This window comes from Somniosus microcephalus, chromosome 9 (genome assembly GCF_052327205.1).
Source record: "Somniosus microcephalus isolate GS21.2 chromosome 9, FLI_Smic_1.0, whole genome shotgun sequence".
In the NCBI taxonomy this organism is placed as follows: Eukaryota; Metazoa; Chordata; class Chondrichthyes; order Squaliformes; family Somniosidae; genus Somniosus; species Somniosus microcephalus.
In genome coordinates, this window is record NC_140995.1 from 237,756,883 (window position 1) to 237,782,810 (window position 25,928).

At 48.2% G+C, this 25,928-nt stretch overlaps 1 protein-coding gene across 1 annotated transcript in view; it reads right to left on the reverse strand.

The window, feature by feature from the left end:
* LOC147113152 (dynein axonemal heavy chain 8-like) overlaps positions 1-25,928 on the reverse strand; it is a 1,456,516-nt gene that overhangs the window by 356,493 nt on the left and 1,074,095 nt on the right. The window contains exons 44-45 of the mRNA XM_085998053.1: positions 22,914-23,041; positions 703-874 (exon numbers count right to left, since the gene is read on the reverse strand). Coding sequence (XP_085854179.1) covers positions 703-874; positions 22,914-23,041 — 300 coding nt within the window. The remainder of the gene's footprint in view (positions 1-702; positions 875-22,913; positions 23,042-25,928) is intronic.

Consider the following 25,928-nt stretch of genomic DNA (forward strand, 5'->3'; position numbering starts at 1 on the left):
TTTTACTCGGGTTCCTTGATGCCACATTCGGTCAAATGCTGCCTTGATGTCAAGGGCAGTCACTCTCACCTCACCTCTGGAATTCAGCTCTTTTGTCCATGTTTGGAGCAAGGCTGTAATGAGGTCTGGAGCTGAGTGGTCCTGGCGGAACCCAAACTAGGCATCAGTGAGCAGGTTATTGGTGAGTAAGTGTTGCTTTATAGCGACCCTCCTGCCAGTGGAAAGTTTCTCGCTATTTACGCTATCAAAATCTCTCATAACAATGAACACCTCTATTAAATCTCTGCTCTAAGGAGAACAGTCCCAGCTTCTCTAGTCTCACCACATAACTGAAGTCCCTCATCCCTATTACCATTCTAGTAAATTTCACCTGCACCCGCTACAAGGCCTTGACATCGTTCCTAAAGTGCAATGGCCAGAATTGGACACAATACTCCACCTGGGCCTAACCAGTGTTTTATAAAGGTTCAGCATACTTCCTTGCTTTTGAACTCAATGCCTCTATTTATAAAGCCCAGGATCCCGTATGCTTTTTTAATAGCCTTATCAACTTGTCCTGCCACCTCCAAAGATTTGTGCATGTGAACCCCCAGGAATCAACAAATAATCAAACATTTCAGTGAATACATTTGGTGGAAAGATTCAATTTTCTGATTCCCCGGAAACATAACAGATACAAGTGTATATCTGAGCCAGTCTCACCGTAGGCTGGTCCACCAGAAAGGCTATAACGTTCAGACTATCTGTATATGGAATCTTCTTTCTCTGCAGCTCTGCTTCCCAGATTACTTTCATGAGTATATCTCTGAAAGTTTGATTGAATGGACCACTGTACGAGAGAAAACCAGTAGCCAACAGCACATCACCCACCAACCTAGAATGCAAGAGATGAAAATACATGAACAGCGAACAATCAAGTGCAGAGGACATCAGTGCAAGATGAAAAAGAACATCCTCAAACAGTGGGATCTGTAAAACATAATGCATGTTTCCAGGTTAACATGGTATACATGGAATAGTCTAAGTGTTAAAAGTGGGTTTTGGTGTGAGGCTATAAGTAATGCTAATTGAGGAGGCTAGTGCCAATAGCAGCAATAATTTCATCATTATGAGAGTGAGAGGCAGGCTACATACTGATCAGTATGGGTGGGGATAAGGAATAACAGAATATTTTTTAAATGGTGAGAAACTTTTAAATGTTGGTGTTCAGAGAGATTTGGGTGTCCTCGTGCAAGAACCACAGAAAGCTAGCATGCAAGTACAGCAAGCAATAAGGAAGGCAAATGGCATGTTGGCCTTTATTGCAAGGGGGTTAGAGTATAAGAGTAAGGAAGTCTTGCTGCAATTGTACTGGGCCTTGGTGAGGCCATACCTGGAGTGCTGTGCATAGTTTTGGTCTCCTTATCTAAGGAAGGATATACTTGCCTTGGAGGCGGTGCAACAAAGGTTCACTGGATTGATTCCTGGGATGAGAGGGCTGTCCTATGATGAGAGATTGTGTAGAATGGGCCTATACTCTCTGGAGTTTAGAAGAATGAGAGGTGATCTCATTGAAACATACAAGATTCTGAAGGGGATTGACGGTGTAGATGCTGAGAGGTTGTTTCCCCTGGCAGGAGTGTCCAGAACTAGGGGGCATAGTCTCAGGATAAGGGGTAGGTCATTTAAGGCTGAGATGAGGAGGAATTTCTTCACTCAGAGGGTTGTGAAGCTTTGCGATTCTCTGCCCCAGAGGGCTGTGAATGTTGAGTCTTTGAGTATATTCAAGGCTGAGATAGATAGATTTTTGGACTCTAGGGGAATCAAGCGATATGGAGATCGGGCCGGAAAGTGGAGTTGAGGTCGATGATCAGCCATGATCTTATTGAATGGCAGAGCAGGCTCGAGGAGCCGTACGGCCTGCTCCTGCTCCTATTTCTTATGTTCTTATACAAACTCACCCTATCTTAGTTACCAATATGATCCAAATACATGCAAGACCAGCAAGTAAAGCAAAGGGGTAGACGTAAGCAGATGCAACATGAGTACACATAATGCTGGTTGGCATCTGCCATATGGGCATGCTGATCTATCAATATGTATCTTTTTGTCCATAGTCAAATACAGAAAGTTCCCTACCTATTTCCTCTGACCTGGAAGTGTTTGTATGATTGACAGTTGCATGTACTGGAGTGGAAATGGCTGATCAGGGAACAATATGGCCTAGAAATTGCCATATTATATCGACCGTTTTATAGATGTAAAATGGGCACCTAAGTGTCCAATATGGCGGATAAAATATGCACGCTCGCTCCAGGCAGAAGTGCACAGCCCACCATATTGGTGTGGCTCCTCTGCTGTAGGTGTCCAGGTTGTGCTCCGGAACGATTCAAGAAGCTCATTATAATATTTAAGTAAATGTCCTACACTCATTGTAGGACCCTTTAGTGAAATTGGTCAGCTCTAGCATCTGACTCGCCATGTGATAAACCTGCCCAGTAACCCATGGTACTAACAGGTAGTAAGGACACTTCATAAGAACATAAGAAATAGAAGCAGGAGTAGGCCATTTGGCACCTCGAGCCTGCTCCACCATTCAATAAGATCATGGCTGATCTTCTACCTCATCTCCACTTTTCTGCACTATCCCCATGTCCCTTGATTCCCCTAATATTCAAAAATCTATCGATCTCTGTCTTGAATATACCCAATGACTGAGCCTCCACAGCCCTCTGGGATAGAGAATTCCAAAGATTCACCACCCACTGAGTGAAGAAATTTCTCCTCATCTCAGTCCTAAATGGCCGACCCCTTATTCTGAGACTGTGGCCCCTGGTTCTAGACTCCCCAGCCAGGGGAAACATTCTCCCTGCATCTACCTGTCAAGCCCTGTAAGAATTTTGTATGTTTCAATGAGATCACTTCTCATTGAAACACTGCTATTTCAAGGGTTCACCTACCGTATGCTCGTCAATTGCTTGTTTGTCCTTTTAGGCTGCTGGTTAACCTTTGGGTGCTTTTTGGCCTATTTTCTGAGTTCTACAACTTAATTCTGATTCTAATAAATAGTTTGCACTGGTGCTGGACTGCTTTTGGTTCCCTTCAAAATAGTTTTAATGCTGTCATCGAGGTCTGATGGGCCTGCCTTTAGGACTGGAGGGTGAGAGGGGGCAGCCAAGAAGACAACAGAGAGCAGGAGCAGCTGGGAGAAGAGGAAGGAGGTGGGTACTGTGCAGGAGGCCATGCCCATGGTGGGTCTTCAGGTATCAGCTTCTACCATCTTTACTGAGGAGCAATGTCTCAGGGGCCTTTTCTTCATAAAGGTGGCTATCACCGAGCTGTGTCATCTGTTGCAGCCACAACTCCAGCTTCAAAACAGAGCACAAACAGCAGTGCCTGTGGGTGTCAACATCACTGTGACCCTTAATATTTATGCAACAGACTCCTTCCAGGATGCAGTAGGTGACATGAGCAACATCTTACAGTTTACAGTCAACCATTATATCAGGGAGGTCACCAAGACTCTTTACGGCTCTCTAATTTCTCCTCATCTACCCCCTGGTTCTTTTGCCAGTTATCTTAAATCTGTGTCCTCTAGTTACTGACCCTCCTGCCAGTGGAAACAGTTTCTCCTCATCTACTCTATCAAAACCCCTCATCATTTTTTAAACCTCTATTAAAGTTACGAATAGAGAGCAGAGAAAGTGGCTGGTGAAAGCAGCTGCAGTTTATCATGCAGAATGTGTAAGATTAGATGGAATTAAGAAGAGAAAATCATAGAAATGTATGGCAAAGAAGGAGGCCATTCGGCCCATTGTGTCTGCTGGCTGAAAAAGAGCTATCCAGCCTAATCCCACATTCCAGCTCTTGGTCCGTAGCCTTGTAGGTTACGGCACTTCAAGTGCATATCCAAGTATTTTTTAAATGTGATGAGCATTTCTGCCTCTACCACCCTTTCAGGCAGTGAGTTCCAGACACCCACCACCCTCTAGGTGAAAAAAGTCCTCCTCAATTCCCCTCTAATCCTTCTACCCATGTCTTTAAATCTATGCCCCCTGGTTATTGATCTCTCTGCTAGGGGAAATAGGTCCTTCCTATCCACTCTATCTAGGCCCCTCATAATTTTATACACCTCAATCAAGTTTCCCCTCAGCCTCCTCTATTCCAAAGAAAACAATCCCAAAACAAAAAGAGAATAAGAGTGTGAAGAATTCCCATGCATCGTCTCCTCCAATATTGCCTCTCCCCTGCCCATGATGGCCAGCACGCTTTCTTCCACAGGGGAGAGGATGTGCAGATGGACTCAGCTGCCTCTGGTGGTGTGTGCCATTCCTGTGTACGAAAGAAGGGAGCGTGTTAGAGACATCCTAGTGAGGTGTTTAGAGAAAGAGCCTGTCATGGAAGAGTAGTTAGTATGCAGTGTGTTAGATATGACGCATGGTGAGTGCATGAGTATGAAATGAAAGGAGAGTGAATGGAAGCAGGCGAGTTGAATATTGTGAGTTGTGAGGCTGGAGATGGTGGTGGAGTGAGCAGAGAGTAAGAGAGCAGTTTTATTATTTTGACAATTCTGGTGAGGTCATTGAAATTCTTTTGGCATTGCAATCATACCCTGGGAGTTAAACTCCTAGCAGTGACCGACTCACCAAACTCTTCCCAATTGGGAAAGGTCAATTTTACTAAGTTCAGTCATAGAGTCAATGGGGGCGATTTTCTGACGTCCGAGGAGGCAGGTGTGGAGGCGGGAAAGACAGGAAAATCAGAAAAAATGAGTGCGGGTTCGGAACCCTGGCGGGTTGACAAGTGGGTGGTCTCCTCACAGCTGCAGCTCAAACATTAAATTGGAGATTTCATCAGGGATTAGTTGCAGATGGCAGAACTTTGCTTTAAAAGGTCTTTGAGCACTTTTAGCAGGCCTTCCGAAGTCGGAGGTGCTGCAGCTTGAATCTATCAACTGGGGGATCTCCTTGGAAGACCCTCTCCCCGTTTGCAATGAGCGCTTCCCCAACAAAGGCATCTACAAGCAGCATGGGAATCATTCATTTTCTTTCACCATAGACCTCAGATGAGGATGAGTAGGAGGAGGAGGAGGAGGAGGCTGAGGAGGAGGAGGATCTGGAGTAGGAGTAGGAGCAGGAGGAGCAGGAGGAGGAGGAGGAGCAGGAGGAGGTCAGAGCGCCGGTGTATCAACCAGCAGCAGCGGCAGCACGCGAGCACATGGCTGCCCGTGATGCAAGGGATGAACTTATCCTGGCCAGATTTGCATAGGTTGCCCAAGTTGGCACATGTCCTTGGCTCCATCTTAAGACATCATTGACAATGGGCATGACTCTCTGGCCTCCTTTCACTCTGGCCACCAACCTGACAAAACAAGTGTCGCGGAGCCCGCAATGTGGAGCTGCCTAAGGCGAAAGAACAGATGCCATAACGCCAATATTTTGGCATCAAATCATTTTAATGCTTTCCAACAGGGATGACATTTCATCAAACATAGAAACATAGAAGATAGGAGCAGGAGTAGGTCATTCGGCCCCTTGAGCCTGCTCCGCCATTTAATGAGATCATGGCTGATCATCCAAATTCAGTACCCTGTCCCTGCTTTCTCCCCATATCCCTTGATCCCTTTAGCCTTAAGAAATATATCTAACTCCTTCTTGAATATATTTAATGAATTGGCCTCAACTGTCTTCTGTGGTAGAGAATTCCACAGGTTCACCACTCTCTGGGTGAAGAAATTCCTCCTCATCTCTGTCCTAAATGGCTTACCCCTTATCTTTAGACTGTGACCCCTGGTTCTGGACTCCCCCGCCACTGGGAACATCCTTCCTGCATCTAGTCTGTCTCGTCCTGTTAGAATTTTATAAGTTTCAATGAGATCCTCTCTCATTCTTCTAAACTCCAGCGAATACAAGCCCAATCGACCCAATCTCTCCTCATACGACATTCCTGCCATCCCAGGTAGCAGTCTGGTGAATCTTCGCTGCACTTCCTCCATGGCAAGAACATCCTTCCTCAGATAAGGCGACCAAAACTGCACACAATACTCAAGGTGTGGTCTCACCAAGGCCCTGTACAACTGCAGAAAGACATCCCTGCTCCTGTACTCGAACCCTCTCTCTATGAAGGTCAACATACCATTTGCCTTCTTAACCGCCTGCTGCACCTGCATGTTTACCTTCAGCGACTGGTGCACAAGGACACCCAGGTCTCGTTGCACTTTCCCTTCTCCCAATCTATTGCCATTCAGATAATAATCTGCCTTCCTGTTTTTGCCACCAAACTGGATAACCTCACATTTATCCACATTATACTGCATCTGCCGTGCATCTGCCCAATCACCCAATCTGTCCAAATCACACTGGAGTTTCTCGGCATCCTCCTCACAGCACACATGCCCACCCAGCTTTGTGTCATCTGCAAACTTGGAGATATTACATCTAGTCCCCTCTAGATCATTAATACACATAAACATTCACCCAATCTGCACACAGATCTGGAGGTTATATCCCTTGCCAGCCGGACCCACACAGCCTTGGTTTCTTTGGGAGGCCTATTCCTCCCAGATGAGTGGAAGAGCACCTCCCTGCTAGCTGTCACCCCGTCAACCAACATTTGCAGCGCCTCATCTAAGAACCTTGGAGAGGCCCTTGCCTTGGAATTGGACATAGTGGTTTCTCAGAATATGTTGCAGGTCGTGCAGCATCAGCAGAATCCAGTGGAAAGATCCCTAAAATCAGGCTGGAAAAGTGTGATGTGCCTCAATGAATCCGAGACTCAACGTTAACGGAGCAAAGCAAGGCTTTTATTAACTCAGAAAGTAATACACAGTGGAGAAGTGTCTCTCATCCAGAGATCTGCTGTACTGCCTGTGAGACATGCTGGGGCCTGCTTAAGTAGGGGCCAGGTATGGGCGGAGCCCTACACACAATACAATACAGCTAAGGAAATGAAACTGAAACTAAACTCCCCTGCTTGTCACAGTCACAGGCACAATCAAACACAGAGAATACAGAGTGCCTGATGAATGGCATATTTCATCACATTCACCCCTTCTACAGATTTAGTCTGTTCGGGGGTTTGATAGTCCTCTGTGACCGACGTAGCTGTTGTGGTGCCGCGGGTGTCGGCTGGGTGTCCCCGGTGGCCTCCTGGGTCTCTGCCGGGGGCGACGCCAGGGTTGTTGAAGGGGTAGTTGGTGGGGGCACCATTGGTCGATGTTCTTCCGGGGGTGATGAAAGGATAGTGGGTGGGTAAGAGTTGCTGTGATCGTTGTTGCTGTTGTTGTCATGGTTGTTGTCGTTACCGGCTGGGGCGACGTCTTTTATGGACACGGTGTCCTCCCTTCCGTCGGCGTGCCGGACATACGCATATTGGGGGTTGGCGTGGAGTAGGTGCACTGACTCCACGAGAGGGTCCGTCTTGTGGCTCCTCACATGCCTTCGTACAAATACCGGACCTGGGGTGGAGAGCTATGACTGCATGGATACGCCTGAGGTGGGTTTCCGGGGAAAGACAAACATTCGTTCATGAGGCGTGGCATTAGTGGCAGTACACAATAGTGACCGTATCGAATGGAGCACATCTGGGAGGACTTCCGGCCAGCGGGAGATAGGGAGGCCCTTGGTCCTTAGAGCTAGAGTGACTGCTTTCCATACTGTCCCGTTCTCTCGCTCCACCTGGCCGTTACCCTGGGGGTTGTAGCTGGTGGTACGGCTCGTGGCGATCCCCCTGGACAGCATGTACTGGCGTAGCTCTTCACTCATGAAGGACGCCCCCCTATCCGTATGGATGTAGCTCGGCATACCGAACAGGCAGAACAGGCTGTTGAGGCATTTAATGACCGTGGCGCTGGTCATGTCTGGGCAGGGGAAGGCAAATGGGAAACGGGAGTATTCGTCCACAATGTTCAGGAAGTAAACATTGCGGTCGACTGACGGGAGGGGGCCCTTGAAATCTAAGCTGAGCCGCTCAAAGGGCCGTGTAGCTTTGATTAAGTGGGCTCTATCTGGGCGGTAGAACCGAGGCTTGCACTCAGCGCAAGTGCGGCAGTTCCTGGTCAGAGACCGAACTTCCTCAATCGAGTAGGGTAAGTTGCGGGACTTTATGAAGTGGAACAGCCGTGTGACCCCTGGGTGGCAGAGGTCGTTGTGGAGGGTCTGTAGCCGATCCCCGGTGGCGCTGACACACATCCCTCGTGAGAGGGCGTCGGGGGATTCGTTAAGGGCCCCTGGCTGGTAAATGATGTCATACTCGAAGGTGGAGAGCTCGATCCGCCACCTGAGAATCTTATCATTTTTAATCTTCCCCTTCTGTTTATTATTAAACATAAACGCTACCGACCGCTGGTCGGTAAGTAGGGTGAAGCGTTTGCCGGCTAGGTAGTGGCGCCAGTGGCGCACTGCCTCCACGATGGCTTGGGCCTCCTTTTCCACGGAGGAGTGTCTGATCTCGGGCCCTTGGAGGGTCCTCGAGAAGAAAGCTACGGGCCGCCCCGCCTGGTTGAGGGTGGCCGGCAAGGCAAAGTCAGACGCATCACTTTCCACTTGAAAGGGAGTGTTCTCGTCCACTGCCTGTAGCGTGGCCCGTTCAATATCCCGCTTAATGCTTTTGAAGGCGGTGTGGGCCTCAGCAGAGAACGGAAAAGAGGATGCTTTCAAGAGGGGGCGGGCTTTGTTGGAGTAGTTGGGGACCCATTGGGCATAATAAGAAAATAACCCCAGGCACCTTTTCAGGGCTTTGGGAGTGTTGGGCAGGGGCAGCTCCCGTAGGGGGCGCAATCGGTCGGGGTCTGGTCCGATTTCCCCATTCTCCACCACGCTGCCTAGTATGCAGAGGCGCGTGGTGTTGAAAACGCACTTGTCCTCGTTGTAAGTGAGGTTGAGTTTTTATGCGGTTTTCAGGAACCTCTCGAGGTTCGAGTCGTGATCCTGCTGGTTGTGACCGCAGATGGTGACGTTGTCGAGGTAGGGGAAGGTTGCCTGCAAGTGGTGGTCATCGACCATGCGGTCCATCTCCCTCTGGAAGACCGAGACCCCATTCATCACCCCAAAGGGGACTCTGAGGAATTGGTAGAGGCGTCCGTTCGCCTCGAAGGCGGTGTACGGGCGGTCCTCTGGTCTGATAGGGAGCTGGTGGTACGCTGACTTGAGGTCGATGGTGGAGAACACCCGGTATTGGGCAATTTGGTTCACCATTTCTGAAATGCTGGGTAGCGGGTAGGCGTCTAGTTGGGTGTACATGTTGATCGTTTGGCTATAGTCGATCACCATCCGTTTCTTCTCGCTACCCCTCACCACCACCACTTGGGTGCGCCACGGGCTGTTGCTGCGTTCAATAACGCGCTCCCTCAGCAGCCTGTCCACCTCGGTCGCGATAAACCGCCTGTCCTCCCAGCTGTACCTCCTGCTTTTGGTCGCTATTGGCCGGCAGTTGGGAGTAAGGTTCGCGAATAGCGAAGGCGGCTTTACCTTCAGGGTAGCCAGACCGCACACTGTGAGGGGCGGCTGGGACCCACCGTAATTGAGCGTGATGCTTTGGTGGTGGCACTGGAAATCCAGGCCCAAGATCACGCTCGCACATAGACTCTTCATGATTAGTAATTTAAAATTATCGTATACAGTTCCGTTAACGGACAATTGTACCACGCAGTAACCCATAATGGTCGATGTCTGGGTTTTATCAGCCATAGAGATGGTGCCCCGAGCAGGGACCACCGTTAGAGAGAGTTGTTGTGCTAGTTCAGGGTGGATAAAACGCTCCGTGCTTCCACTGTCAATTAAACATTTAACCCCGCACCCGTTTACCTCGATGTCCACCATTGATTTGGATAGCGGGTGCGGTCTGGTCTGGTCCACTGTGACCGATGCCACTGTAGGGCCCTGATCGAGACAAGATGGCGTCCACGCTGTCTGCTCACAAGATGGCGTACCCCACGAGGTCGGGCAAGATGGCGTCCAAGATGGCCGCTCCCACGGCGCACACGCGGCGGTGGCGGGTTTTCCAGCGGGGTTCCCTCTGCACACCTTCCCGGAGTGCCCCTTCTTACCGCACTTAAAGCAGGTGGTGCCTTTCGCCGGGCACAGGTTTCTGGTGTGCTTCGGCAGAAGTAGCAGTTGGGGCCCCGACGCGTCGCGGCTGTCGTAGGGCTTCTGGGGGGAGAGCGGGGCCCCGACGGTGTCGGGCTGCCGGGCGGGGAAGATGCCTTCCAAGATGGCGGCACCCTTGGTGCACACGTGGCGGCGTGGGTGGCGCGGGCTGAAGAGTAGGCGTCCGAGTTTCTCTGGGCCACATCCAGGGATCGCGCTGTGTCCACAGCCTGTTTCAGGTCCAATCCCATTTTTTCCAGTAGTCTCTGCCGGATGTAAGTGGAGCTGAGTCCTGTGATAAAGGCATCACGAACAACCTCGTCAGTGTACACTGCGGCTTTTACATCTTGGCACTTGCAGTCTTTGCCAAGCATTTTCAGGGTGACTAGGAACTCATCCAGCGATTCCCCAGGTCGCTGTGTGCGAGTAGCGAGCAGATGCCTAGCGTACACCTCGTTCGTAGGCTGCTGGTAATGCGCCTTTAGGATGTCGCAGGCGGCCGGGTACGTGTCGGCGTCTTGGATGAGGGGGTAAACTCGGTGGCTTACCCAATTCCGCAGGATTCCGAGTTTCATACTTTCAGCGTCCGTAGCGTCTGTGATGGCTGCGGAATTCACAGAATCACAGAATCACAGAATCTACAGTGCAGATAGAGGCCATTTCGGCCCATCAAGCCTGCACTGACACATATCCCACCCTATCCCCGTAACCCCACGTATTTAATCCCCTAACACTAAGGGTCAATTTATCATAGCCAAATCAACCTAACCTGCACATCTTTGGACTGTGGGAGGAAACCGGAGCACCCGGAGGAAACCCACGCAGACACAGGGAGAATGTGCAAACTCCACACAGACAGTCGCCCGAGGCCAGATTTGAACCCGGGTCCCTGGCGCTGTGAGGCAACAGTGCTAACCACTATGCCACCGTGCCCAGGAAGAATTCCATACACTTAAACCAGTGTCCGAATCATGCCGATGCGTCCGAAGCATGCGGGTCCAAATCCAAACGTTCGGGTTTCAAGAGTTGATCCATTGCGTTGAAAATTGAGTTAATAAAATTTATGTGCCTCAATGAATCCGAGACTCAATGTTAACGGAGCAAAGCAAGGCTTTTATTAACTCAGAAAGTAATACACAGTGGAGAAGTGTCTCTCATCCAGAGATCTGCTGTACTGCCTGTGAGACACGCTGGGGCCTGCTTAAGTAGGGGCCAGGTATGGGCGGAGCCCTACACACAATACAATACAGATAAGGAAATGAAACTGAAACTAAACTCCCCTGCTTGTCACAGTCACAATCAAACACAGAGAATACAGAGTGCCTGATGAATGGCATATTTCATCACAAAGTGATGTCAGCAGAGGCGAGTTTCAGTCCTAGAACACTAACTGACCAACGGCATCCCACGCCTCTGAAATCAAGTGGCCAATCAGGGAAAAATCGCAATTTTTTGAAAACTATCAGTGGAGGCAGGTTTCAAACTCACCCAAACCGAAACCTGCCTCCATCCTGCCTCCAGTGGGAAAATCGCCCCCCCATAGAGTCATAACAGCACAGAAGGAGGCCATTCGGCCCATTAAGTCCATGCCGGCTCTCTGTAGAGCAATCCAGTCAGTCCCATTCCCCCGCTCTATCCCCGTAGCCCTGCCAGTTTATATCCCTCAAGTGCCTATCCAGTCTCCCCTTGAAAACATTGAGTGTCTCCACCACTTCCATCAGCAGCGAGTTCCAGCTCCTCAACACTCGCTGTGTAAAAAAGTTATTCCTCACGTTCTCCCTGTATCTCTTGCCCAAAACCATAAATCGGTGTTCCCTAGTCCTTCTACCATCAACTGGTGGGAACAGCCTTTCTCGGTCTAGCCTATCCAAACCCATCATAATCTTGTACACCTCTATCAAATCACCCCTCAACCTCTAATGAATACAAATCCAGCTTCTCCAAGCTGTCCTTGTAGCTAAGAGCCCCCATCCCTGGAACCATTCTGGTAAATCTCCTCTGCACTCTCTCAAGGGCCTTCACATCCTTCTTAAAGTGTGGTGACCAGAACTGGATGCAATACTCCAGTTGTGGCCTAACCTGCGCTTTATAAAGGTTCAGCATAGCTTCTCTACTTTTGTACTCAATACCTCTATTTATGAAGCCCAAGATCCCATATGCTTTGCTAACCACTCTCTCAATACGTCGTGCCACCTTCAGGGACCTATTCACTTTAACTCTGTCCCTGCACACTCTTTAAAACTGTGTCATTAAGTGTATATTGCCTCTCCCTGTTCCTTCTGCCGAAATGCATCACCTCACACTTCTCTGTATTAAATTCCATCTGCCACTTGTCTGCCCATTCTGCTAGCCTTTCTATGTCCTGTTGCAGTCGATTGGTATCATCATCACTGTTTGCCACACCCCCAAGTTTGGTGTCATCGACAAATTTAGAAATTCTATTCTGTATTCCAATATCCAGGTCATTTATATATATCAAAAAAAGTAGTGGCCCCAGCACTGACCCTTGGGGAACAGCAATGTCTATCATCCTCCAGTCTGAAAAACAGCCATTTATCACAACTCGCTGTTTTCTGTCCTTAAGCCATTCCTTATCCAAGCTGCCACTGACCCACCTATTCCATGAGCCTCAATTTTGTTAACCAGCCTTCTATGTGGTACTTTGTCAAACGCCTTCTGAAATTCCATTGCATTCCCTTCATCAATCCTCTCTGTTACTTCATCAAAAAATTCAATTAGATTAGATTAGCCAACACGATCTGCCTTTTACAAATCCGTGTTGGCTCTCCTTAATTAGCTTAAACCTCTCCAAGTGCCCGCTAATTTCTTCCTTGATTATTGTTTCTAAAATTTTACCCACCACTGATATTAAACTGACCGGCCTGTAGTTACTAGGATTGTCCTTACACCCTTTCTTGAACAATGGTGTCACATTTGCCACTTTCCAATCCTCAGGCACCTTCCCTGCATCTAGGGAAGATTGGAAAATTATGGCAAGCCCTTCCGCTATCTCCTCCCCCAATTCCCCTAGCAACCTGGGATGCAAGCCATCTGGACCAGGCGGCTTATCCACTCTAAGCATACCCAGCCTTTTTAGTATATCCTGTCCATCAATTTTCACCCCTTCCATTGCTTCTACCTTTTCCACTTCTACTGATATTTTGTCAGCATCCACCTCCTTAGTAAACACCGATACAAAGTACTCATTGAGTATTCTAGCCTTGCCCTGCGCCTCTAAGCATATATCACCTTCTTTGTCTCTAATAGGCCCCATCCCGCCTCTTACTACCTGCTTACTGTTTACATGCCGGTAGAAGATTTTTTGGTTCCCTTTTATGTTAACCGCCATTCAACTCTCATATTCTCTCTTTGCCAATCTTATTTTCATCTTCACTTCCCCTCTCAAGTTATTGTATTTGGTCTGGTTCTCCCTTGAAGAATTCACCTGACATTCATCATACACCCTCTTTTTTTGTTTCATCATCTTCTCTATCTCCCGCGTCACCCAAGGAGCCCTTGCTTTGGTTCCCTTACCCTTCCCTCTTGTTGGAATGTACCTAGCCTGTACTTGGAACATCTCCTCCTTAAAGAACTCCCATTGTTCCATTACAGTTTTTCCTGTCAGTCTTTGGTTCCATTTTACTCTGGCTAGATCCTTTCGCATCCCATTGAAGTTAGCCCTATTTCAGTTTAGAAGTTCCACTCTAGATTGTTCCTTCCTTCTCTCCATTGCTAATCTAAATCTTACGATACAATGATCACTCGTACCCAAGTGTTCTCCCACAGACACTTGGTCGACCTAGTCCACCTCATTCCCCAGCAATGCTTCCTTCCTAGTTGGACCAGGAACATACTGGTCGAGGAAATTTTCCTGAAAACATTTCAGAAATTCCTCCCCCTCTTTTCCCTTTACCCTAGCATTATCTCAATTGATATTTGGGTAATTAAATTGATATTTGGGTAATTAAATTTCCCCAATATCACCACTCTATAACTCATGCATATCTCTGCAATTTCCCTGCAGATTTGCTCCTCTACCTCCCTCTCACTATTTGGAGGCCTATAGAATACCCCCAATAGCGTGATCATACCCTTTTTGCTCCTCAACTCTAACCAAATGGATTCTGTCCTTGTCCCCTCAAGAACATCCTCCTTTTCCAACACTACAATGTCTTCCTTAATCAGCACTGCCACCCCATCTCCCTTTTTTCCTTCCTTTTCTTTAATGACCACCTTGTATCCTTTAATATTAAGTGCCCAGTCCTCACCGTTTTTAAGCCACGTTTCCGTTATTGCCACAACATTATATTGCCACACTTATAATTGTGCTTGTAGCTCACCAACCTTATTCACCACACTGTGTGTTTACATACATGCATTCTAAACCCATTTTTTAATTTTTCGTCGTCTATCTTAGTCTGCTCCGAATAATATGGTACTACTTCTGCTTCTAGTACTACTTTCTTCTCTAGTACTATCCAACAGACTCACTCTTTTATGCACCTTATTCCTCTTTTCTAGTCCTATATGCTGGTGCCCATCCCCCTGCCAAGCTAGTTTAAACCCTCCCCAACAGCACTAGCAAACCTCCCCGTGAGAATATTGGTCCTGGCTCTGTTGAGGTGTAACCTTCCCCACCTTCCCCAGAAATGGTCCCAATGCCTCAGGAATCTAAGGCTCTCCCTCCTGCACCATCTCTCCTGCCACACATTCATCTGTTCTATCCTCCTATTCCTGTACTCACTAGCACGTGTAACCGGGAGTAATCCGGAGATTACTACCTTTGAGGTCCTGCTTTTGAATCTCTTTCCTAGCTCCCTACAGTCTGCCTGCAGGACCTCATCCCTCTTTCTGCCTATGTTATTGGTACCGATATGGACAACAATCTCTGGCTGTTCACCCTCACCCCTCAGAGTGTCCTGCAGCTGCTCAGTGACATCCTTGACCCTGGCACCAGGGAGACAACATACCATCCTGGAGTCACATCTGCATCCATAGAAACACCTATCTGTTCCCCTAACCAATGAATCCCCCATCACTATTGCTCTTCCATTCTTCTTCCTCCCCCCCTGTGCAGCTGAGCCACCCGTGGTGCCGTGGCCTTGGCTCTGGCTGCTCTCCCCAGAGGAGCCATCACCCCCACCAGTTTCCAGAACTGTGAACTGGTTAGCGAGCGAGATGCACTCTCGGGATTCCTGCCCTACCTGCCTGGTGCTCTTTCTCTGTCTGGTGGTCACCCATTCCCTCTCTGCCTGCACAGTCTGAGGCTGCAGGGTGACCACTTCTAGAAATGTGCTTTCCAAGTATTTCTCAGCCTCGAGGATGCACTGTAGTGACTCCAGCTGCCGCTCAAGCTCCGAAACCCGGAGCTCGAGTTGCTGCAGTTGGCGACACTTATAGATACATAGAAGATAGGAGCAGGAGTAGGCCATTCGGCCCTTCGAGCCTGCTCCGCCATTCAATGAGATCATGGCTGATCATCCAAATTCAGTACCCTGTCCCTGCCTTCTCCCCATATCCCTTGATCCCTTTAGCCTTAAGAAATATATCCAACTCTTTCTTGAATATACTTAATGAACTGGCCTCTACCGCCCTCTGTGGCAGAGAATTCCACAGGTTCACCACTCTCTGGGTGAAGAAATTCCTCCTCATTTCAGTCCTAAATGGCTTACCCCTTATCCTTAGACTATGACCCCTGGTTCTGGACTCCCCGGCCATCAGAAACATCCTTCCTGCATCTAGTCTGTCCAGGCCTGACAGAATTTTATAGGTTTCAATGAGATCCCCTCTCAATCTTCTAAACTCCAGTGAGTATAAGCCCAATCGACCCAATCTCTCCTCATACGTCATTCCTGCCATCCCAGGTATCAGCCTGGTGAATCTTTGCTGCACTCCTTCCATGGCAAGAACGTCCTTCCTCAGGTAAGGCGACCAAAACTGCACACAATACTCAAGGTGTGGTCTCACCAAGGCCCTGTACAACTGCAGCAAGACATCCTTGTTCTTGTACTCGAACCCTCTTGCTACGAAGGCCAACATACCATTTGCCTTCTTAACCGCCTGCTGCACCTGCATGCTTACCTTCAGCGACTGGTGTACAAGAACACCCAGGTCTCTTTGCACTTCCCCTTCTCCCAATCTATTACCATTCAAATAATAATCTGCCTTCCTGTTTTTGCCACCAAAGTGGATAACCTCACATTTATCCACATTATAGTGCATTTGTCATGTTTCTGCCCAATCACCCAACCTGTCCAAATAGTGCTGGAGTTTCACGACATCCTCCTCACAGCATACCCTCCCCCCCAGCTTTGTGTCGTCTGCAAATTTGGAGATATTACATCCAATTCCCTCGTCCAGATCATTAATATATATTGTGAACAGCTGGGGTCCTAGGACCGATCCTTGCGGTACCCCACTAGTCACTGCCTGCCACTCAGAAAATGACCTGTTTATTCCAACTCTTTGCTTTCTGTCCGCCAACCAGTTCTCTATCCAAGTCAATACCTTGCCCCCAATCCCATGTGCCTTAATTTTGCACGCTAATCTCTTATGCGGGACCTTATCGAAAGCCTTCTGAAAGTCCAAATACACCACATCCACTGGTTCTCCCTTATCTATTTTACCAGTTACATCCTCAAAAAATTCCAGTAGATTAGTCAAGCATGATTTACCTTTTGTAAATCCATGTTGACTTTGTCCGATCCAGTCACTGCTTTCCAAGTACATCTTTTATAATGGACTCTAGCATTTTCCCCACTACCGATGTCAAGCTTACCGGTCTATAATTCCCCGCCTTTTCTCTACCACCTTTTTTGAATAGTGGGGTAACATTAGCTACCCGCCAATCCATGGGTACCGTTCCAGAGTCTATCGAGTTCTGGAAGATGTCCAGCAATGCATCTACTATTTCTAGGGCCACTTCCTTAAGTACCCTGGGATGTAGATTATCAGGCCCTGGGGATTTATCGGCCTTCAGTCCCATCAATTTTCCTAACACCATTTCCCTACAAATACTGATTTCTTTCAGTTCCACCCTTTCATCAGACCCTATGTTCCCCGGCATCTCTGGGAGGTTATGTGTGTCCTCCTTTGTGAAGACAGAACCAAAATATGTATTTAGTTGGTCTGCCATTTCTTTGTTCCCCATTATAAATTCCCCCGATTCTGACTGCAAGGGACCTACGCTTGACTTCACCAATCTTTTTCTCTTCGCATATCTATAAAAGCTTTTACAGTCAGTTCCTGCACACGTGGTCATCCAGGCTGCAAGAAGCATCCAGGATATCCCACATGGCACAGGATGTGCAAATCACGGGACTGAGTTGCCCTGCCATGCCTCTATTTACCAGGCTATGGAGGTAATTTAGCAGAAATAAACTTAAAACTTAACAAGAAACACTCAACAGCTACCCACCAATCAGCACTTCCCTCTATTAGATAGGCTATGAACCACTTAGCAGAAATATATGCAAAACAGAACAAAAAAAACTTACCACAAATACATAGAAACATAGAAGATCGGAACAGGAGTAGGCCATTCGGCCCCTCGAGCCTGCTCCACCATTCAATGAGATCATGGCTGACCCAATACTCACCTCTCAGCTCCATTGTGCCAGCGACACCTTTGAATTCTGATGTCTCTCCTTCGTTGTGTCGCTTGCCGACTGAGTCCCTTGCAGGTAGTCCACTCACTCAGACTCCCAGTTCTCTGCTCCGTGTTGCCTTTATCCCCGGTCTCCAACTCCGTTCCTCCCGCAGGTCCGCTTGCTCAGACTCCCAGTTCTCTGCTCCGCACTGCCTTTATCTCCGGTCTCCAACTCCGTTCCTCCTGCAGGTCCGCTCGCTCAGACTCCCAGTTCTTTGCTCTGCGCTGCCTTTATTCCCGGTCTCCAACTCCGTTCCTCCCGCAGGTCCGCTTGCTCAGACTCCCAGTTCTCTGCTCCGCACTGCCTTTATCTCCGGTCTCCAACTCCGTTCCTCCCGCAGGTCCGCTCGCTCAGACTCCCAGGTCTCTGCTCCATGCTGCCTTTATCCCCGGTCTCCAACTCCATTCCTCCCGCAGGTCCGCTCGCTCAGACTCCCAGTTCTTTGCTCCGCGCTGCCTTTATTCCCGGTCTCTGACTTCGTTCCTCCCGCAGGTCCGCTCGCTCAGACTCCCAGGTCTCTGCTCCATGCTACCTTTATCCCCGGTCTCCAACTCCATTCCTCCCGCAGGTCCGCTCGCTCAGACTCCCAGGCCTCTGCTCCGCGCTGCCTTCATCCCCGGTCTCCGACTCCGTTCCTCCCGCAGGTCCGCTCACTCAGAGTTGTGATTCAGCAAAAGTGGACTGGAAACAGCTACTTGAAGGTAAAGTTGTTTCGGAGCAGTGGGAGGCATTCAAGGAGGAGATAGTGAGAGTTTATAGCAAATATGTTCCCACAAAGAAAAAGGGTGGGACTCCCAAATCTAGAGCCCCCTGGATGACAAGGGGCATACAGGGTAGGATAAGGGAAAAAAGGGAAACATTTGTCAGATACTGAGAGCTCAATACTACAGAAAGCCTGGAGGAGTATAGAAAGTGCAGGGGTGAAATTTAAAAGGAAATTAGGAAAGCAAATAGAGGGCATAAAAAAGTATTGGCAAGTAAAATCAAGGAATACCCAAAGATTTTTTTATAAATACCTAAAGAGTAAGTGGATAACTAAGAAAAGAGTAGAGTCGATGAGAGACCAAAAGGGTAACTTGCGTGTGGAGGTGGAGGCATGGGTATGGTTCTTAATAAATACTTGGCGTCTGTCTTTACAAAAGAGAGGGGCAATGCAGACATTGCAATTAAGGAGGAGGACTGTGAAATATTAGATGAGATAAACATAGTGAGAGAGGAAGTATTAAGGGCTTAGCATTTTTGAAGGTAGATAAATCGCCAGGTCTGGATGAAATGTATCCCAGGCTGTTAAGAGAAGCAAGGGAGGAAATCGCAGAGGCTCTGACCATCATTTTCCAATCCTCTCTGGCTACAGGTGTGGTGCTGGAAGACTGTTGTTTAAAAAGGGAGAATGGGATAGACCAAGTAATTACAGGCCAGTCAGACTAACCTCGATGGTGGGCAAATTTTTTGGAAATAATTCAGAGGGCAGTATTAATCATTACTTAGAAAGGCACAGATTAATCAAGAACACACTGCATAGATTTGTTAAGGGAAGGTAATGTCTGACTAACTTGACTGAATTTTTTGATAGGTAACAAGGAGGGTCAATGAGGGTAGCATTTTTGATGTAGTCCACATTGATTTAAGCAAGGCTTTTGACAAGGTTCCACATGGCAGACTGGTCAGAAAAGTAAAAGCCCATGGGATCGAAGGGAAAGTGGCAAGTTGGATCCAAAATTGTTTCAGTGGCAGAAAGCAAAGGTTATTCTTCAACGGGTCTTTCTGTGACTGGAAGACAGTTTCCAGTGGGGTTCCGCAGGGCTCAGTACTAGGTCCTTTGTTTTTTGTGGTATATATCAATGATTTAGACTTCAATGATTAAGAAGTTTACTGATGATGAGGGGGATTCTGAGGGGAATTGACAGGGTAGATGCTGAGAGGTTGTTTTTCCTGGCTGGAGAGTCTAGAACTGGAAGCACAGTCTCAGGATAAGGGGCCGGCCTTTTAAGGCGGAGATGAGGAGGGATTTCTTCACTCAGAGGGTTGTGAATCTTTGTAATTCTCTGCCCCAAATTGCTGTGGATGCTCAGTCGTTGAGTATATTCAAGTTAGAGAGCAATAGATTTTTGGATATTAAAGGAATCAAGGGATATGGGGATAGTGCAGGAAAGTGGAGTTGAGGTCGATGATCAGCCATGATCTTATTGAATGGCGGAGCAGGCTCAAGGGGCCATATGGCCTACTCCTGCTCCTAATTCTTATGTGCTTATGATACAAAAATTGGCCATGTGGTTAATAGTGAGGAAGTAAGCTGTAGACTGCAGGAAGATATCAATGGACTGGTCAGGTGGGCAGAAAAGTGACAAATGGAATTTAATCTGGAGAAGTGTGAGGCAATGCATTTGGGGAGGGCTAACAAGGCAAGGGAATGCACAATAAATAGTAGGATACTGAGAAGTGTAGAGGAACAGAGGGACCTTGGGGTGCAGGCCCAGAGATCCCTGAAGGTAGCAGGATAGGTAAATAAGGTGGTTAAGAAGGCATACGGGATACTTTCCTTTATTAGCCGAGGCACAGAATATAAGAGCTGGGAGGTTATGCTTCAACTATATAAAACACTAGTTAGGCCACAGCTAGAGTACTGCATACAGTTCTGGTCACCACATTACAGAACGGATGTGATTACACTAGAGAGGGTACAGAGGCGATTTACGAGGATGTTGCCAGGACTGAAGAATTTAGCTGTGAGGAAAGATTGAATAGGCTGGGATTGTTTATTTTTGGAACAGAGGAGGCTGAGGGGAGGTTTAATTGAGGTGTATAAAATTATGAGGGCCTAGATAGGGTGGATAGGACGGACCTATTTCCCTTCATGAGAGGTCAATAACCAGAGAGCATAGATTTAAAGTAATTGGTATAAGGATTAAAGGGAAGTTGAGGAGATTTTCTTTCACCCAGAGGGTGGTGGTGGTCTGGAAGTCACTGCCTGAAAGGGTGGTCGACGCAGAAACCCTCATTGCATTTCGAAAGTACTTGGATATGGACTTGAAATGCCTTAACCTACAAGGTTATGGACCAAGAGCTGGTAAGTGGGATTAGGCTGTATGGCCTAGAAATTCAGTAAGGCCCCGCCAGCTTGCTTGCGCCCAAAAGTTAGCGCTGCGCGCGGAGCCAGTTGCGACCGTCAGAAATTCAGTTTTTGCGCCCCAAGTCGGAACCGGGCGCTATTCCAGGGTGTGCCCGCCCCCGCTTGGGGCGCTGAAACTGAATTTCAGCGCTGTAGGTGCCGCTGCGCCACCCGCTGCGGAGCGGCAGGCTGCGGTACTGCAGGCCTCCTCCTTCTCTTAAGGGGGAGGTGCCTGCAACGGGGAGATCGCCGCTTGATAGTGCCGGCAAATGAGCCCGGCACCACGGAGAAGTGCCGGGCTCGCGGAAAGCAGCCGGCAATGCCGCGGGTGGGGGGGGTGGAGGAGGCCGGGGAAGGAGGTGCGGGCAGGCGGCCGCCGAAAAAGCGGCCGGCCGCACCTCCACCTTAACTAGCGCCACTAAGGCTGCAGGACGGCCACGGTTGCAGAACGTTGTTTGCGGCCGCTGCGGAAGAGGCGGCCACAACTAAATATGGGGGTCGGGCCGGTATCGGGGCGGAACCGGGGCACTGCGCACACCGATGACGTCATCGGTGCCGGCGCAGCGCTACCGGCTACCGCCGCCATTACCGCTGCGCTGAATATCAGCGCAAACTCCTCTATTGGCGCAGAAGCCCTCTTTGGGCGGTAACTGGGCGCAAAGCTGGCGGGGCCTTACTGAATTTCTAGCCCTATGTCTCTTTCTTGGCCGGTCCGATCGTGATGGGCCAAATGGCCTCCTTCTGTGCCATAAGCTTCTATGGTTCTATAGCAGTGCAAGTGTTGCTTGGAGCGCTTTCTACCCTCAGTTAGTGAATCCTCTATCCATGCTAATATATTACCCCCAACCCCGTGAGCTCTTATCTTGTGTAGTAACCTTTTATGTGGCACCTTATCGAATGCCTTCTGGAAATCCAAATACACGACATCTACTGGTTCCCCTTTATCCACCCTGCTCATTACATCCTCAAAGAATTCCAACAAATTTGTCAAACATGATTTCCCTTTCATAAAACCATGCTGACTCTGCTTGATTATATTATGATTTTCTGAATGTCCTGCTACCACTTCATTAATGATGGACTCCAGCATTTTCCCAATGACAGATGTTAGGCTAACTGGTCGATAGTTGCCTGCTTTCTGTCTCCCTCCTTTCTTAAACAGGGGCGTTACATTTGCGGTTTTCCAGTCCGCTGGGACCTCTCCAGAATCCAGGATATTTTGGTAGATTACAACCAATGTATCCACTATCTCTGCAGCCACTTCTTTTAAGAGTCTAGGATGCAGGCCATCGGGTCCAGGGGACCTGTCCACCTTTAGTCCCATTAGTTTGCTTAGTCCTTTCTCTCCAGTGATAGTGATTGTTTTAAGTTCTCTCCCCTCCCCACCCCAATAGCCCCTTGATTATCCATTATTGGGATGCCTTTAGTGTCTTCTACCGTGAAGACCGATACAAAATATTTGTTCAAAGTCTCCGCCATTTCCCTGTTTCCCATTATTAATTCCCCAGACTCATCCTCTAGGGGACCAACGTTTACTTTAGCTACTCTCTTCCTTTTTATATACCTGTAGAAGCTCTTACTGTCTGTTTTTATATTTCTTGCTAGTCAGTCAGGTAGGTGGTTGGGAGAGGTTTAGGGGTGCATCACAGTCGGGGAAGGTTAGGGAAGCCTGGGGCTTGCGAGGCCCATGGTTTCTTGTGACGCCTGGAGGAGCATTCCCGTTTTTCCTGCTCCATAAGGAAAAAAGAAATTAAAAATTAATTTTCTGGGCTTCTTCTGGCTCTGGCTCTGGATCCGTTTGCCACTAGGTTTACTGGTGACTCCGGCATTGGGCAGGACTGCTGCGATTTTTAATTTAAATGGTGTTGGGGTCCGATTGCATTGTCGAACCCCGATTTTAATGTGTTCATGAAACCCTGCCTGCCTGTAGGCCTGGAAAAAAGTGCAGTTTAAACGGCACGGTGGGGAGTGCATCAGGAATGCAACAATAAGTACTCTACCGCGATTTTAACCTGTTCCTGTTGGGCGGGCAGGGTTTAAATCAGGGTTCGGAATCATGTATGTTGCTGCCAACCAGTGACCAGCTCTTGCCTGTTGATTTGTGCTTTAAACTCCCTGCACTGGTCTGTCCATCTGGTTCTTTCCCCACTCAGACCGTCTATCAGTGCTGACGCAGCTTCCATCTTTCTTCTACATGATTCTGCATCTTCTACTAGGTCCTAAAAAATAAAAAGCAGCTTCAATTCAGTCACAGTTCCTCAGCTCTCTGGATGCCAGCTACACACTTAGGGGTTGAATATCTGTGGGGTTCCCCAATCGTCCACCAAGGCAGATGATCGGGACAACCCCCACAGAAATTCAACCTCTTACAACTTTAAGAATACTGAAAAAGCTTTTCTTCTGTATTGTTAGTCTTTATCTATTGAGCCTCTCCCAATCTCTGTAACTTTCTCCAGCCTTATAACCCTCCGAGATCTCTACTGTCCTCCAATTTCTCCTCTTGCGCATCCCCGATTTCCTTCGCTCCGCCATTGGCGGCTGTGCCTTCTACTGCCTGGGCCCTAAGCTCTGGAATTCCCTCCCCATCTCTCTCCTCCTTTAAGTCACTCTTAAAGGGCTGGGTGGGTGGGGGGAGTTGGGGGGTGATGGGGGGGAGGGTGGTGGTGAGGGAGGAGGGGAGGTGTGTGGGGGGTGGGGGGGAGGGGGTGGTGAGGGAGGAGGGGAGGTGTGTGGGGGGTGGGGGGGAGGGGGTGGTGAGGGGGGGAGGGGGAGGTATGGAGGGGGGTGGGGGGGTCGGGGGGAGGTGAGGTGGTGGAGGGGTGGTGGGGGGAGGGTGGAAATGGGGGGTGGGAGGTGGTTTGAGGGGGTGGTGGGGTGGAGGGGGGTGGTGGGTGGGGAGGGTGGAGGTGTGGGGTGGGGTGGTGGGGGGAGGGGGAGGTGTGGGGGGAAGGGGGGAGGTGTGGGGTGGAGTGGGGTGGTGGGAGGGTGAGAGGTGAGAGGGGTGAGGTTGGGGGGGGGGGGCAGTGGTAGCCCTGATAGTTAAGGATGACATAAGGACAGTAGTGAGAAAGGATCTTGGCTCAGAAGATCAGGAAGTAGAATCAGTATCGTTAGAGGTAAGAAATAACAAGAGGCAGGAAACAGTTAGCCTGACATCAGTCGTCGGGGAAAATGCTGGCATCCATTATTAAGGAAGTGGTAACAGAATACTTAGAAAATCATGAAATGATTAGGCAGAGTCAACATGGTTTTATGAAAGGTAAATCATGTTTGACAAATGTATTCATTTTTTAAGGATGTAACTAGCAGGGTAGATAAAGGGAACCAGTGGATGTAGTATATTTGGATCTCCAAAAGGCATTCGATAAGGTACCATATGAAAGGTTGTTGAGGAAGATAAGGGCTCATGGGGTTGGGGGTAAGGTATTAGCATGGATAAAGGATTGGTTAATTTTCAGAATGGCAGGCTGTAACTCGTGGGGTGCCGTAAGGATCAGTGCTTGGGCCTCAGCTATTTACAATCTATAGTAATGATTTAGACGAAGGGACCAAGTTTGCTGATGGTACAAAGCTAGGTGGAAAAGTAAGATGTGAGGAAGATGCAAAGAGTCTGCAAAGGGATATAGGCAGGTTAAGTGAGTGGACAATAAGGTGGCAGATAGACTATCATGTGGGGAAATGTCAGGTTATTCACTTTGGTAGGAAGAATAGAAAAACAGAGTATTTTTTAAATGGTGAGCAACTGTTAAATGTTGGTGTTCAGATAGATTTGGGTGTCCGAGTACAAGAAACACAGGGAGTTAGCATGCAGGTACAGCAAGCAATTAGGAAGGCAAATGGCATGTTGGCCTTTATTGCTAGAGGGTTGGAGTGCAAGAGTAAGGAAGTCTTGCTACAATTGTCCAGGGCTCTGGTGAGACCACACCTGGAGCACTGTGCACAGTTTTGGTCTCCTTATTTAAGGAAGGATATATTTGTCTTACAGGCGGTGCAACTAAGGTTTACTGGATTGATTCCTGGGATGAGAGGGTTGCCCTAGGAGGAGAGAGTGAGTAGATTGGGCCTATACTCAATTCAATTCAATTCAATTCAATTTTATTTGTCATATATGCAGCAGACGTGTGTACTGCACAATGAAATGTTGATTTTTACGAGTCCTCCCAACATACTCTCTGGTATTTCCAAGAATGAGAGATGATCTCATTGAAACATATAAGATTCTGAGGGGGATTGACAGAGTAGATGCTGAGAGATTGTTTCCCCTGGCTGGAGAGTCTAGAACTAGGGGGCATCGTCTCAGGATAAGGGATTGGCCTTTTAAGACTGAGATGAGGAGGAATGTCTTCACTCAGAGGGTTGTGAATATTTGGAATTCTCTGCCCCAAAGTGCTGTGGATGCTCAGTCGTTGAGTATATTCAAGGCTGATATAGATAGATTTTTGGACTCCAGAGGAATTAAGGGATATGGGGATAGGGCAGGAAAGTGGAGTTGAGGTCGAAGATCAGCCATGATCTTATTGAATGGTGGAGTAGGCTCGAGGGGCCGTATGGACTGGGATAGTAATAGTGTAAAGGGCAGAGAGGGGGAAGAATTTCTGAAGTATGTTCAGGAGAACTTTTTTGATCAGTATGTTTCCAGTCCAACGAGGAAGGAGGCATTGCTGGATCTGTTTCTGGGGAATGAGGTGGGTCAAGTGGAGCAAGTGTCAGTAGGTGAACATTTAGGAAACAATGATCATAGTATAATAAGGATTAGATTAGCTATGGAAAAGGACAGGCAGCAATCTAGAGTAAAAATACTTAATTGGAGGAAGGGAAATTTCAGTGGGATAAGAACGGATCTGGCCCGGGTAAATTGGAATCAAAGATTGGCAGGCAAAACTGTAATGGAACAATGGGTTGCCTTTAAAGAGGAAATAGTTCGGGTACAGTAAAGGTAAATTCCCACTAGGGGGAAATGCAGGGCAACTAAAGTCAGAGATCCCTGGATGCCGAAAGAGATAGAGAGTAAGATGAAGCAGAAAAAATGCACGTATGACAGGTGTCAGGTCACGAATACATCTGAGAATCAGGCTGAATATAGAAAGTTCAGAGAAGTGAAAAAGA